The 16,309-nt window shown below is 36.9% G+C and overlaps 1 protein-coding gene across 1 annotated transcript in view; it reads right to left on the reverse strand.

Annotated features, from left to right (window-relative positions):
• The window catches only part of ADGRV1 (adhesion G protein-coupled receptor V1), a 274,545-nt gene that overhangs the window by 143,353 nt on the left and 114,883 nt on the right, over positions 1-16,309 (reverse strand). Inside the window, exons 81-91 of the mRNA XM_051782549.1 lie at positions 16,004-16,147; positions 14,610-14,781; positions 13,997-14,132; positions 11,518-12,365; positions 9,055-9,172; positions 7,999-8,170; positions 5,267-5,509; positions 3,446-3,853; positions 2,255-2,439; positions 480-729; positions 170-309 (exon numbers count right to left, since the gene is read on the reverse strand). Coding sequence (XP_051638509.1) covers positions 170-309; positions 480-729; positions 2,255-2,439; positions 3,446-3,853; positions 5,267-5,509; positions 7,999-8,170; positions 9,055-9,172; positions 11,518-12,365; positions 13,997-14,132; positions 14,610-14,781; positions 16,004-16,147 — 2,816 coding nt within the window. The remainder of the gene's footprint in view (positions 1-169; positions 310-479; positions 730-2,254; positions 2,440-3,445; positions 3,854-5,266; positions 5,510-7,998; positions 8,171-9,054; positions 9,173-11,517; positions 12,366-13,996; positions 14,133-14,609; positions 14,782-16,003; positions 16,148-16,309) is intronic.

The following is a 16,309-nucleotide window of genomic DNA, read 5'->3' on the forward strand; positions in this document are numbered from 1 at the left end:
TTACATGGAAAGTTTTATATACTGGTAAAAAGGCCAGAAAAATTAGGAAAAAAGACAGGAAATGTATCAATTTTATAGTTGCAAATGATTTAATCGGAGTTATCACATCTTAGGCAAACACATGGGTTCCTGGTAGAAACTGGAAAACTAAACACGTTAATAAAATAACCTTTCAGCCGCTTGATTCCAGAGGAGACACCGGGACTTTTGTGGAACGATCCGACCTCCTGGAGCATAAATGCGATAAATGACCTCATTGTTGTCTTTCAAAGGCTGTGAACTCTGACCTTTCAAGCTTATAGAAAAAACCTGAAACAATACGCACAATGGAAAGATAAATTTCATATTAAAATTTAACACAGTGCTCATTTTAATAGACCATAAAAATATTCACATTATTTTAAATAATTTTATGATATTTTGAGCAATATCTAGATTAAAATAATTTCCTGAAAAAATAAACTGTGTTATCTTCAAACCTTGTTCTTCAGGGCAAATTCTTTATCTCCAGTAAGGAACCACTGCTGACTGCTGTATTCTGTGAACTGCACAGATTCACAGTTCTCTTCTTGAGGAGGTGATAATACAACAGAGACCTCTAATAAATGTTCAGGTACTTGAATAGAATCCCCATCTTTTCCATTAAATCTGTGTCCATTGATTTGCTGAGGAAACCAGTTGTGAGCCATTATTGCAATGTATGGGCAGCTGTCAAGGATATTTTTGCCTCTGTTGAAATGAAAAAGCAATAGGGCTGGTAAGTGGAACCAAGCTTCACTCTAAATGACTCTAAAATGTATTTGTGATTTGTTAATAATTTATTCTTTCATCATTTTTAGGCTTTATGATGTTTAATTGACACACTGTTTCAGTTTCTGTGAAAAAAAAAGAGGGGTTGAATTATTATGTATTTCAGCTTCTCCATTTCCCCTCTAAGATTTCCTCCCTCTGATCTGCAACTAAAATCCCTTCATGGTAAATTAGGTGTGGTAGTTTGGTCTGGGCCTTCCTTGGTGACCAGTTTGTAGCCAGGGAAGTGCCCAGATTTACCCAGTATTCCCTACGATTTTTACATAAGCCAGACTATAAGAAGAAAGGAGGAGAGGCCTTCGCTCTTTCCTTCCGGCGGCTTGGAGGTGCAGGTTCCCTGCTGTTGAGTCTGCCGTGTTGAGGAGCGAGGCCTGGTAAGGCCTCACCGACCTTGGGAGACAGAGGTTGCCGGCGAGCGTTCCGGAGCGACCCTCGGTTGTCCCAAGGAGAGTAGTGAGATATTTCTTTGCTAACTCTTTTAGTGCTAGATATTGGGCTACTAATCAGGATATATATATATTTTATTTTGGTTTTGTTCCTTTTCCCTTCCCCCTTCCCTTTCCCTTGTGAAATTGTATATATATTTCAATTGTATATAACTTTAACATAAGTGTAAATATATTTATATGTATATATTGCTTTAGCTCTCTCTCTCGGTTCGGTTTTCTTGTTTGTTTTTCTCCCTCTTCTCCCTGAAGTTTTGGGGGGGGGGGACTTCTTGTGGTAAGGTTTGGAGACTTGGCAGGGAGCGACCTTCAAACCATATCATGCATCTAAAAATGCATTTTTATAACCTCTACAAGAAGGAGATGCATTAAAATGCATGATCTTGCTCTTTTTCCCAACAGATGATGCAAAAAATCTTGAAATAAAGAATGTTAACTTTCAAGTTCTGAAAACTCAACACATATTCAACTACCAGCTGCCTAACAGATTCACAGTGGGAGAAACCTACTGGTTAAAACCTCTGTCTCATAAATGAGAATAATCTGAGTAGCTTTAAACATTTTTAAATAATGTTCAAGTGAGCAAAACCAAGTACACATGAAGTACAAAATGCCAGTAGATATTTTCAGTTGCTAACTCTCATCTAGGCTTAGAACATCACTCTCCATCATACAATTACATATTATTTTCTTAGAAAGAATAATGAATGCTTTTCCAGGCAACACCTGAGCTAAAGGTGAATTAATACAAGCCAAATCTCCTGACTCATGTTCCCACAGCTACTCCATCCAAATGTACCAGTTACGTGTGACACACAATCTTACAAAGCAGAATACTGGCACTATGACAAAGGGCTTTGTAAGACTGTGACAGTGCAACACTTTCTTATACAGGTAACATATTAGACAGTAAAAAAGTCCCTTTGCTGAAAAGGTAATTTAAATTTTCTAAATTGGTAAGTTGTCATGTATTTCCAAACAGATTCAAGTTTACTAACCTTTCTCCTGCTGATCCACACTTTATCCCAGTCAACAGAGAAAAAGCAAACTTCTCAGTCACCTCAGCAAGCAGGCTGTATCCCCGTGTATCCTCACGCTTCGGGCTAGCAAGAGCACAGAGTATCTCATAGAAAAGGCTTTTGCTTTTACCAGTGAGTAACTGGTCTTCACCTACACCTGTAATCTAACGAGAGGAGAAGAAATCAAAAAACATTTTGTGCAGAGGAGTCTGCTTGTAACATTTCCTCATGGTAAATTGTTTAGTGATATCTTCATTGTTATTCCAATGTTTATTCTGAAAGTTCAGAGTATTTTTCCCACCTCCTGATCTCTGCTGCCAAGGCATAAGACAGTCTGTCAAAACTATATAAAGATATGCTTACTAGGAATTTGATTATTAAAGAAAGAATGTGGCATTTTCCATTCTTTGAAAAATCAAAAATTGATGACTCTTAGGAATTTTGTACATTATTTTCTCTGTTTTCTGTGTGGCAACAATCACAAATGAATGAATATTGTTATAATACTTTGTGTCTAGATATTTAGACATTTTCCAGATCCTGTGGATCTATCACCAGTCCAGAAGAGCCAGAAAGCTATAAAACTAGTCCATAATTTTCACATAACTTACTGCAATGCTTAAATGCTCAGCTACCCCAGCAACTCAATTCCCAAAGCTACTGAAGGAAAAAAGGCTAGTTATGAGTACAGCAGATTCCAGCCAGCCTCAGTAGTATTTGCTGGTGTGTTGACTGAGTCATCTGTAAAGATATGAGCAGGGGTTGTGCCAGGGCTAAAAGCAACAAAGATGGGGCAGGGAAGTCAAGAAAACATAATAAGCTGTATGAAACTGTGGCACCAAAGGGAAAATTTGCACAGTAGAAAATTTAGAGCTATAGGTATGTATACAAAATTAATACTGGTTGCTCTTCTCAACCTATTTGATTTTGTATTTCTTGCCACCATCCTAACTAGCAGCAGACTAACTCCTTCCTTGATTGTGGGACTTCACAATTTCTACTTTTACTTTTGCAGTCTGTGCCCCTGAGTCACTGATGTGGATGTGATCTGCCCTGATTTTATCCTATGTGTTGTTATACACATAGGATATGTGTATAACATGTGTATAATACGTGTATGTTGTTATATTACTTATTAAAGTAATTTAAGAAAAAGCAGGAAATGTTTACCTTATCTATTATATGCACCACAGCAGTAAGCTGCTCTTCTGTAGTTTCTGTGGCCACTTTGACATTTAGATTCTGAAGGACTCTGTGTAAAATGGTGTCATCAAGAGGTTGATGCAGTTGATCAATCAGCCCCCAAACTGGCAAGGAGTCCAAATCTGAGACAATGGTGATGTTAGAAATACCATATACGTCATCTACACTGGCACCGCCTGTGGGATTAGAAAGTACAACCTGGAAACGTTTAGGAAATGGGTTTAAAGATCCTGTCTTTGGAGTCAGGGTCACATCCAGGAATGCATTTCTCTGTCCACGTTCAAAAGTCAATAAACCTTCAGATTTGGCAAAATCTTGTCCTGCCACAGCTGGAGATATGAAGGTGCGACCAACAGGTTCAGGTTTTTGCAGCTCCTTAAAACAAACCAAAAGAGTTTTAGCAACATTACAACAGATGGACTTGTTCAAAACCAGCTGCTGTAGAACACACATACTTTAAAGTCGTAAAAATTATATACGTTAAAAAGAAATCCTCTTTTAAAATGTAAATATTACATTAAATGCATTATCCCATGAATTAGCAATCCATCAAACCTAGGGAAAGAATTATATATATTGTCAATAGGACTCAGCATCCCTCTCCTCCTTGGTCTGTTAAACCTCATGAGATTCCCATAGGCCCACTTCTTGAGCTTGTTCAGGTCCCTCTGGATGGCATCCTGTCCTTTGAGTGTGTCAACAGCACCACTCAGCTTGGTGTCATCTGCAAATTTGCTGAGGGTGCACTCGTTGGTAGCCCTCCTTTGGACGCTCTCTAATACCTTAATATCTTTCCTATATTGTGGTGCCCAAAACAGCCACAATATTCAAGGTGCACCAGTGCAGAGCGGAGTGGGACAATCTCCTCCCTCGACCGGCTGGTGATGCTTTGTCTGATTCCCCCCAGGACACAGTTGGCCCTCTTGGCTGCCAGGGCACTGCTGACTCATATTCCACTTGCCATCAGCCAGGACCCTCAGGTCCCCTTCCACAGAGCTGCTTTCCAGCCCCTCATTCCCCAGTCTGTCCATACATCCAGGGTTGCCCCATCCCAGGAGCAGAATCCAGCACCTTCCCTTGTTGAACTTCCCATGGTTGGTGATTGCAGCTTATGACTCAGGTACATGTAGGTTCCTCAGGTGGTCACCAACCTCAGGTGGTCACCAGCTTCTCTTACAGTGGGAGGAACTCTGCTTCCCAAGTCCCAACCCTGCTGTCCAAGAGGTGTGGGAAGAGAGGTTGCCAGTGAAGACTGAGGCAAAAATGTTGAGTACCTCAGCCTTCTCCTCATCTGTTGTTACCAGTTTTCCATCATTGTTTATAAGGGTGGATAACACCTTCTTTGACCTTCCTTTTTGGGTTAACATACCTGTAGAAGCCCTTCCTGTTATTCTTTGTGTTCTTTGCCAGGTTCAGTTCCACCTTTGCCTTGGATTTCCTTAGCCCATACCTACACAACCGAAGTTCATCTCTATACTCTTCCCAGGTCACCTGTTCTTGCTTCAAATGTCTGTACATTTGCTTCTTTTTCTTTGATTTGACCAGCAGGTCCTGACTCAGCCATTCCAATCTCTTGCCTTCACTGCCTGATTTCCTGCTCCCAGGGATTACTAACTCTTGCGCTCTATGAAAGTCTTCCTAGAAGATCTGACAGCTCTGTTCCACTCCCTTGTTTCCAAGGGCAGTCTCCCAGGGGATCCCAGTCACTCTCTCCCTGAAGAGTCAGAAGTCTACTTTCCTAAAGTTCAGAAAAAATATAAAAATAAGTTAAATAATAATAAGTCTTACCTGCATGCTGTAGCTAACTGTTGTGGTTACAGATGTACTAGAATCTCTAAGAACTTGCAGGCTGATTAAAGCTGTCTTCTTATAAGCCACAGCAAAACGAGATCCCACAGCAAAATACACCAAACCATGAAGAGGATCACTTTCCAGGACTGTTATAAAAGCAAATCTGGCACTGTTGTTCAATGCAGCTCCTGTGCTTACAGCATACAGCTCAACAAAAATATAAGTTTCAAATTCAGGTACCTGTAAGTGAGGAATGATTTTCATATCATCATAAGACGTATTAATTACTTTCAGCTTTAAAAAAATGTATATATTATTTTGCATGCACAATGGATTACTTGTACTAACACTTACCACAAGCATGCTTCCTGAAATGTGCTATAATTACAATGAATTATATCCTAAAAACAATATTCCAATAGGTACCACTCTTTCAGTCACAATAATTAAATTCCAGATTTTCACATGAAACTTATTGCATTGAAGTAGCTATTTATATAGTACAGGTATTGTGGCTGTAAATTTGCCATACATGGCAGTAAACTCTTCAAGAGCTCCAGATTCCAGATTATGGATTTACATAGATGTACATCTTCTGAAGAATTTGCTCTTCCATTCTCTTTTTATCTTACAAACAGGCATGTACACATCTACTCACCTGTGGAAAAACTGCACAGTAGTAAGTATGCAGTTTTGAAATTGCAATTAATTAACTTGATTGTATTCAAGTACTGAACTCAGTCAAAGTTCTGACATTTTACATACAACCTTAGTATTTAAACACTAACGTATTTATGCATGTTTTTACAAGAAAATCTCAGTAGATTTGCACACTTAACTGAATTGATTGAAAATCCCAGAGCTCAGATAAACTTCTCTGAGGTTGCAGAAACAGAGAAATCTGTCATTTTGAAAATACAGGCTATCGGATTTTGGTTACTTATTGAAAATAAGGTAGCAGTATTAAGTTTACAATATCATGTTTAGCCTCATCTTTGATTCTGTACCTACAATACAAATGTAACATCTAAAAAAATTATTACTAAGATTCCAGAAATGATTGGAAAGATGTTATTTGTACCTATTGCCTGCACTTGTCAAGTAGCAAACTTAAAAAAAAAAAGAGAGTAGTTCTTTACAAGAAAATAGCATTACAAAAAATGATGACCACTGAAGACTTTTTTTTTTTAGTGAACATAGCTTTTTATTTCAGCACTGAATTTTTGGAAATCCTACTTTAATTCTAGGATTTTAGCTAATGAAGTCAGTACAGATGACTAAGTAAAAAGTTACAAAAGCTAGAATGTGTCACATAAAAATGTAAAATGGTCATTAATGTGTTTATTACTTCATCGTTTTGTAATGTATTGACTACTACTTTATAAACTAACTTATGAAAGCAGAACTGGAAGAAGAATTAGGAAATATTTGGAAGGATAAACAGTATATATTTTCAATTAAATTGTTAAATATTTCTCTAAATTAAATGATCTTGACTGATGACAAGCACAATTTTACTGGAATGCTTGGGGAGCTTTAGCCTTCCATTAGCACTTGCTAGAGTGGCACAGACTTTTGCTTCATGTGTCACAACTGCAAGTCTCTGCAGCTTCTGCACTTCTGTCATTAAACAGTGATATCACTCCTTTGGACTAAATTGGTTCAAAACCCCATTTTAGTCAGCAAGGCAGCAATTCATTGGGTCTGTATTGTAAAGATAACATATGAAGATGGAAAATGGTCCTCTTACTGAACTAAGAGAATGCATCCTGGTTCCTAGTAGGAAATCTCTACTTCCCATATCCAACATCTTCAATTATTCTCTAAAATGAAGTCAGAAAAAAACACGGAAACTTTCTCATCCAGTCTTTTTCCACTGCCTAGACCTCAGCTTTGACACTAGCCGGGCTGCTAGGATAATTTCTTAGAAAGTTTAAAATTCCCAGACTTTGAAAGAAACATTAATCAAACATTAATCCTTCCTTTCCTAAGGGATTACTCTAACCCCTAGTTATTCACACAAAAATATTTTTTCCTTCTCTTTTCAATAAAAAGCCTGAATGCTGTGCTTTGTGTTTAGTTCAATCATATCTGTATTTGAGAGTGCCAGCTGGGACTCATAGGCACTTACGCTTAGGCACACCGAACTGAAAAATGCCATTTAGTGGATGATGGCTCCTATACTGAACTTCACTATTCACAAGCTGGATGTGCATAGCAACAGAATTTTAGACACTCAGAGATTCTTACGCAGTTTTATGAGTAGATCTTTCACAGATCACTGTGCTAGATTTAGGAATTTAAAATTACATACAAATTGGAATAAAAGTTCTTTTGTGGAATGAGATATTATTTATAGAATATGCTTTCGATAAATCACCCCAAGAAGTGCTTTGATAGATGAAAAACTGTGTGAAGGATGACACTTCAGTATATGAATAAGCATTTCACTGAAACAACTCCATTCTTTTCTTCTTATTGTTCCATGAAAATCTGAGATCTGTAATTTAGCCTTTAAACTAAACACTCATCTCCTTCCCAAATTTTTACCAGTCACAATAGAGGCAGTACAAGCCTACAAATAACATGTTGCAGAGAAACTAAGCAGATGTCAAGTTATTATCTTCAAACTAAACATCAGTTTCTCTGGATCAGAGGAGTTTTTTTCATCTTGATAAATTGCAATTCAATATCATAGTGCTGTACATAAATAAGCAATAACTACTTACCTCATCAGGCTTTATTTCAATGGAGATGTTGCACATTGTCTGACCTGCCATGCAGGTCGTGGCTCCCAGCACAGATACAAGTTCATTCTCCAAGTTCATGCCATCCTTCAGAAGGACAACAACTGTTTTATTAAAGGTCACGCGCCAGAAGATCTCCACGTCTTCAAAAGCCCTATAAACAAAACAGAGGAGTATACATGTACTGAAGGAGAGCACTACTTTAAGAAACATAAAACACAGAGGTAACATACGTTTTATGTTACTGTTCAAAACTTATTAGGGAATAAACTTCTTTACAATGAAAAAATAGCTCTTTTTTATTTACATTCCTTCCTCTAAAATCTATTCAGATTATTAAAAAAGTAACAGAGGGATAAAATAAAGCAATTATGGGCACTCAGATTCTCCTCAATTTTTGTTACAGACAACATGTGATTATCTGAGTAAGAAACTGGTGCTTGGAAGACAGGGATGTTCCCAAGTACTTTCCTTAATATTATAATAACCATCTGCCTGGAAAGCCAGGCAGAATTTGTCTTTCCTATAACTCTAAGGAACTTAGAGTACTTGAACATATTTGTTTAAAGTCCACATAAGCGTACTACATATATATATTAATTAGAAAAAAGCTCATACTATCTCTGTGAATGAAGACATAAGCATACTGGTATGTAACTTCTTAATTCCTGTATTCACAGTAGCTGTATTCACAGCTACTTATACTACAAAAGGAGATGAGAACTAGAGTTACATCTTTAGCAGTGCAAATACTTCACCTTAAGTAAAACCTTCATACTTGCTGTCTTACAGTATAAGCTGGAAAGCATTTGGGTTTTTTTCCTGTTCTGCCGTACACCAACACTGTGACAGCTCTAATTACATTCACAACTTAAATGTCCCTTTGCCAAATTCTGGAAAGTTATTAAAAGAGCTGAAAAGCAAAGACTTATTTTAAACCTCTGTGATGAAAACCTCTTCCACTAACAGCAGCTTCTGTGATTCAACACAACCCATTACAGAGTGTGGGAGAGCACTGGAATCAGCTGTTGCCTGCACCTGTTCGGTTGTCGTGCGACAGTCAGCAGCACCTCTCTGTTTTCTGAGTCTTCATCAAGTACCAAACCACTTTGTACTTCTGGAATGAATCCCAAAATGCCATTCTGGAGATCACTTCCTATGTAGGAAACAGTCCACGAAACTAATAAGCAAGATAGTTAAGCTGAGAGTAAATTATAATTTTACGGATAATTGTTAAAAAACCCCAAACAACAAGGTATCAAAAGCATGCTGAAAAGTACTATTTGAAGTACTATCTGGAGACACCTCAAGAAAATTTCTTTTAATATTTCTACTTTAATTTACGCTCCATAATTATTTAGAACTTCAAATGTTGGCATTTCCAAATTTTATTTTAAGCTGTAGAATAAGTGTTTTTGAAAGTAAATTCCTTATGAGAGTCCTGGCACTATTTTTGCAGATAATTGAATTCACACTGATTGAATTCTGTGTCCCTTGGCTTCAAGAGACCAGGTGTTACAGTAGTCCAGAACAGCTTTTGACAAAGCCTTGCTTATAATGCCCTTATAAAACATCACTTTAGTCATATTATTTTATATTTATAATAACACTTACAATGCTCTTTCTGAACAGAAGTGGACCCCAATGTATGCCTAGATGGACAGCATTGTAACACTAGATATTGGGACAAAGATGGGCTTCCAAAGACAAAATTCAAGCTTTCTTATTCATCCTACCCAGAATGTTGTTGAACCCATTCATTTCCCCAGATTGTTACATCAGCTTTTCTCTTGCATCTTTAATTCATAGGGAGCTCTAAAACACTAATTTTTTCTCAGGGGAAGATGTAAATAACTTCAGTAAAACAGTAGTGGAAGAAAAAACAAACAGTGTTAATGAGAGGAAACTAATGTCTTTACATTGCCTCATTAAATCTTGCTCCTAAAGGATTTCTCCTTGCAGGTAGTGACGGCTTTACTCTGCAATTGAAAAGGCTATTTGGTTCCATGCCAGTGATTACTAAATGTCAGTATATATAAGATGAACAGAAACTGTGTGTTTGGTTATGTGCATACACAAACATTTAACCTGTGGTATTTATCTATACAGTTAAATGCAGGTACATGCTTGTTCCAATTCCCAACTTGTTTCTAAATCTTAAGCTATATTGCAGTTAAGATTGGTTTATATTCAGTTGGTAAGCCTGATAGATATCTAAAAGCTAAGAGAAACTGGAGCTCTGACATCACTTTCTCACAGTAGCATAGTGACTGAAAGAAAAACAGGAAGTTTTTCTTGCCTTGCAGGCCTATTCCTTTCTTCCATCCCCAGAAGGAGAGGATGACACCACTGCATATATGAACTGCACAGTATCAACAAAAAAAAGCAGAAACTGTTTTTTTATACTTTGTAGAAACTCTATACATCGCAAAAGCAAAAGACAACTTAAAAATACAAAGCATATGAAATACATCTGACAAAATGCCAGCACAACTCTAGTTAAAAGGGCCTTCTAGTTCCAATACCCTTCTGAAAGCTGAATCAGCTCTGAAACACACCACATGGCTCAGGACTTTGTGTTGCTGGGGCTTGAAATATTCCAGGGGTGGAAAGAGACTGTGCAACCTCTCCGAGCAACCTGTGCCACTGCCTCTCTGTAAACTTCTATGTCTACAGAGGAAAAAAATGTTTCCTTACACCCAGGCGAAATCTCATTTTAACTTATGCTCATTGTCTCCCATCAAGGACTGCTGTCAAAACGCATTATTTAAATAACAGATCACTGAATTTTTATGTTTTTCCTGTTTCAGGTAATCTTATGGTTTTATGGTAATCTTAGGAACTAAGTCTTCCTGTATTCAAATGCCCCATGACATTTTCATTCACAAAATCATATGTTCTAGATCAAGTTAGGAAAGGGAAAAAAAAAGTTAAAAAAGCTTAAAGCATTCCTGAATGTATACTTGAGAAATGAGAATGAATAATGGAAGCCCAGCACCTCTGCAACAGGTTCCTGTTGGATACTTTCATATTCAGATCAAAATTAGTTGGTGACACTTCTCATAGCCACAGATCTGTATCATAAAGCATCCCAATTGTTCTTTAAATTTGGAAGTCATGGATCTTTTGAGATAGGAACTTCAGGTACCAGGGGAAGGGTTGGCACAAGGAAAATGGCAAATCGAAATGAGCCTGCAAATGCTTCTACAGCTGCAAGGTAAACGCTTTCTGCTCAGCCATCTCCTATCATGAAGTAAAATAGGAAAAGAAGAGAGATAAGCACCATCTAAAAATGTATTTTGAGCTACATTACTAAGGGATGTACAATGGGTTTAGCGGACTAAATGCTTCCTCTGATCTGGAAAACCTAAGATTTGGGAACAGAGTACCGTGCTTATTACCACATAGAATCACAATCTTTACATCAAAATTGCTACCAGAATAATTTACTGTTATTTAATTCAAATATGTTTACTCGTTTTCTGGGGGAAATGATTTTACCTGCAATAATTACTGTTGAAAAAGCAGCAAATCCATGTTCATCCTTCCCTTCCACAATCTGAGCCCCATATTCAGGATTTGAGAGGAAAACATAAAATAATTCCTGGCCTTCAGGCTCATCATCATCAAAAATTTTTATGGATACCATGCTTTCTCTTTCTCCATCTAGCAAAGTCAGAGAGACTGTCTGTTCTTCAAAATCTTCTCCTTCCATTGCCCATGTGAAGTTTGATTTTCCATGAACATTTGCAAAAGGATATAAATCTACACCACTCTGTGCACTCACTCCCCCAAAGGTTTTTACAGTTATTTTAATATCACCAGTAAATTCCTTGGTCCTTCTGATTTGAAGCACTGCTGTGTTGGACATATTGTTGTTTGCATCTTCTTCAACATAAATAAATTCTGGCCCCAGACTTAGTATTCCATGAAGAATATCATTAGCCAGGATATTAACTGTTGCAACACTGAAAGCTGGATTTAAACGTGGACTCCAGGCAAGGTTCACAGGTTGAACATCCAGAATTTCCACAGAAGTCAAATTTACAAAAAAAAATTCCTCTATTTCAGACACAGTGTCATCAATTATTGATAATTCTATCACAGCACTTGTCTGAAAATGTAAAAACATAAGCTCTCCATTGTAGATGGGTATAAAGTCCTCCTGTGGTTTGGCACTTCCTGGAATGGTCTCGTATGTCAATTTAGTGAGATTACTTCGAAACCCAAACAATCGTTGTACATGTAGAGTGACTGTCTGTACATCTTCTTCAACTGAAACAGATCTTGAGTTAAGATCAAACTGGAATATCCCCATTGGCTCAATTTCAGCTATAGTAAATCCTGACCTGAAATAGAAAAGATACCAAGGTTGAGAGAGGAAATATGAATAACAAAAAGTAAAACAGTCAAGCATAATAATTTTCAGTGTGCAAATCAATGATGGCTGTAAGAAAGTGGATTAGAAAATGTGTAACGGTAGAGGAAAGAAATAGCAACTATATAAAGCAAGACATAAAGAGGGTCACTGAAAAATGCTTTTGCAGTGATTGAATTAAAAAGCCCTCCATGGACTCAACACATCCTAAGTCAGTACAGGATACTGAGTAAATTATATATAAAATATGGTCTTCCTGGAAAACGGAGAGGCAAAGGAAAGTATGTTTTCCTGTTGTGGACATAATGCACGAATACAATACAGCCACTACAAGTAATACCGGTTTTAAACACTGAACAAACTTCCTGTACCGAGGGAAAACTGAGGAGTAGTCAGATGCTAGCAGATCTACAGTTTTAGCCAGGAAGCTAGAGAAGAACGGAAAGTTATTTTAAAATATACAGTGGAGCTTTGAAATACTAACTGCCCCTTCACAACATTACTCATCATACTTTTTTCCAGATCTGAGCCTTGTTATCAATATCAGTTTTAGCTTTATTTTATTCATATTAAATATATCCCCTTCTTATCAGAAAATATTAGACTAAGACACTGTTAAATCTTGGGTAGTAAATTTATCTCTAAAACTGACCCATTATTCAGTGCCAGAGGCTACCAAATGACACTACAATTACAGTGAGTGGTTTTGGCTAACAAACGAGACCCCTCCACCACTACAGAAGCCAAAAAATCTCCAAAGTAATTGTCAGCTCTATTTGCTGTGGGATGTAGTCTCACGTTTTCTAGGAAAGGTCATTCTTATACACTCAAGGTATTTGACTCGCACAGTGAACGTGAGCCCTGAGAACACCAGTCCATAGGGTGGACAAGCCCAAGAGAAGGGGTCAGTTTGAGGAATTTAGCCACCTTGCTAGCTCCTTGCTTCCTTCAGATTTGCCAGTGTAAGTCTAATATGGTGAAACCAATAGCCTTCTCACACAGTGTCACTCTACGTTCATTCTTTTCATACCACTTTTAGCTATCAACGAGTAAAGAAGAATGAAAATAGTTTGAAGAACAGATAACAGCTTAACTGAGATGAAAACCTACACTGAAAGTAATGTGGTTTTTTTTAAGAATAAAAAGAGGGTTTTATATAAGTTAAGCATTTCTACAGCATTTCTTGTTTCATTTTATTTATTTTAATTAATGTTTGTTATCTAAGATCTTCTAAATATGGAGTTTTAGGGACACTGAAAATTGTCAAAGTTTATTTCGTTCTTCAGCTTCCTGGTTAACTATTGTTCTCAGTTCTTCATTTTCCTAACTGTTTCCATCATTCTAGGAACATTCTAGGCACTTTGGATCCCAATGACAAGAAACAGACTGGAATTGAAGCAAAGTCTCAGTTCCAATCAGGTTAGATCTGCAGTACTGACACTTGTTTCCACCTGAGACAAGACATACAAATTTATCAAAGAAGGCACTAAAATTTTCTAGCTACCTATAATTTAATACGGATTTGTATGAGGTATATGCCTATATACAGGTCATAATTCTTACAGCATCTCTGCAACTTGAAAGTGTAAGTAACATCCTTACCTCAGGCGAGCCCCACCAGACACATTGCTGTGCACTGCTGTTAAAGTGATGGCAAATGACTCACACTTATTTAGGCTTGGAATAGCCTGAAATGAAATCACTTTACTTTCCTCCCTGGAGGAAAACATAACAGTACCTGAAAGGAGAAGAATCACAGAATATTCTGAGTTGGAAGAGACCCACAAGGATGATTAAGTCCAGCTCTTAAGTGAATGGCCTATATGGGGAATCAAACTCTCAGCCTTGGTATTATTAGCACCGTGCTCTAACCAACTCACTAAACTGGAATTCTCTTTTTATCTGAGGATATATGGAGATAGCGACTTTAGTCACAATTCCACTCCACTGAGGGTGAAGAAATCTTCATGATAAGGGTCTTTTCTATATAAAGCTGTCCTTCAGGGGCATAGCATTCTATCTATGAAGATTAGCTCATAAAAGAAAAATACTTACAGATAAAAATAGGATCACACAATTTCATTCTAGTGACTCTTCATTAATGAAAGAAACAGGTACAGAGGTACAAATAACTAAAACGTGGTATCATCACTTATACAACTGTCAGAGTTGTTGTACTTGTAGCTGTACATAACTTATTGTGACAGGTACTCACCAAGTGAAGGAGTAATATTGCCTGTCTGAGCAGAGTCAGTGACTAGGTCTGGTGGGTATCCTGAAATCCAGCTAACTGTTACAGAGCCATAAACTCCTTTTCTGGTTATGATGGCATGGCCTGTCCCTGATGCAATGTTTGTAAGTCGTAATATCACAGATTTAAAGCCAACCTGTGGAAACATAGTAGATTTTGTCAGAAAATTGAATAAAAATGGCTCTTAACATATGTAAAAGCATACTATATTTTGTAAAATGGGCATTTTACAATAAGGATGCATTCATAAAGTTGTATGTATGTACATACATCTATGTATGTGTGTATATGCATATATATTATTCCATCAGGTTCTTTAACAATACATTTTAGATTTCTGAGAATTAGATTGTAGGGAAAAGGAACAAGTATGACTGACATTTCAGTACCAAAACCAGTGAATACAGCATTTTGTGCCTCTTGTTTAGAAGAAAATCAAATCAAGTTGCCCCCACTGCTGACAGATAAAGGTGTAAAATAAGTTATTAATTGTGTATCCAGTGAAAAGTAAGTTGTTGCCACATGATATTGTTCAAAAAATTATTCTTGCTACTCTGATCTACTTTTCTTTTTCTCTGAGCAGTAAATAGGGCTGAATGGACAATCTGCGCATTATAAAAGCAATGATAAATGGATACATAGTAGCATATAGTATATAATAGTCTTTCTGTAATCAGTGTTTACAGAAAGAGTATTTGAATTAAGTTCCATTGCAAATTAAAAATCAGAAAATTGCTTCAATATTATTAAAACCATTAAATAAAAATTTCAATAAAATTTATGAGTTAAAAACTTAGCATGCTATTGCCTTTACCTGACATACAAAGAGGGAACAGTAGCACATATACCATACCAGAATAGACAAATTATCTTTTCTCACTCTCATATAGAGCAGAAAAATGAAAAAATTATCATTCAGTGATTTGGCAAATTTAGAGATATCTGCACTAAAACTCAGCATAATCTCCATCTCTTTTTGTACTTAATACTGCATATATGCTGTTAACTACTTTGGGGCTGCTATTCTTAAAGAAATGGCATTGTTCTGATTAATTAGTTTCCTGCAAGTCTCAGAATTTCCCTTTCATGTAAATAAAAGTATAAATTAGCCATATTATTTAAACTATTTATGTTCTATAGATGAAGACACTTTTTCCAACTGTATTAAGATATTTCTATAAGAATTCGTATCAGATGAACAGTACAAATACTAACTGGAAAAATCTTGTTAGCCATTATATTGGTTGCCATGATGAAAACTTCACAGAGTCAACTGAATTCTTATAGCAGCTCTCTTTTGCAATGAGGAGCACCTTTCCTCTGTGGTAAAAACATTACACTGCAAACAGACTACTGACCTGTGAATTGGCAGCTTCCTCAGGAATAAGCAGCATAGCAGACTTTGCTTTTCCTAATATTTTAGGCACATCCTTGGCACTTCCCCTAACCAGGCTTACATTAGTAAGTTCCAGAGTAAAATTCAAGCCCGGAAAAATAAATGCCTTTGAGAAAGAGAATTTAATTAAAAAGGTAGAAGTGTAATTCCACAACAAACATGTTAGCCACCAGTTCAAATAATTAAGTAACAGAACGATCTACAGATTTTGTTCTATTTGCATACAAAAACCAGCATATTCAAGTGTTCTGTTAAATATGTTTCTTAA

Source organism: Manacus candei, unplaced genomic scaffold, assembly GCF_025592945.1.
Source record: "Manacus candei isolate 608988 ecotype Guabito, Panama unplaced genomic scaffold, ASM2559294v1 h1tg000016l, whole genome shotgun sequence".
Taxonomy (NCBI): domain Eukaryota; kingdom Metazoa; phylum Chordata; class Aves; order Passeriformes; family Pipridae; genus Manacus; species Manacus candei.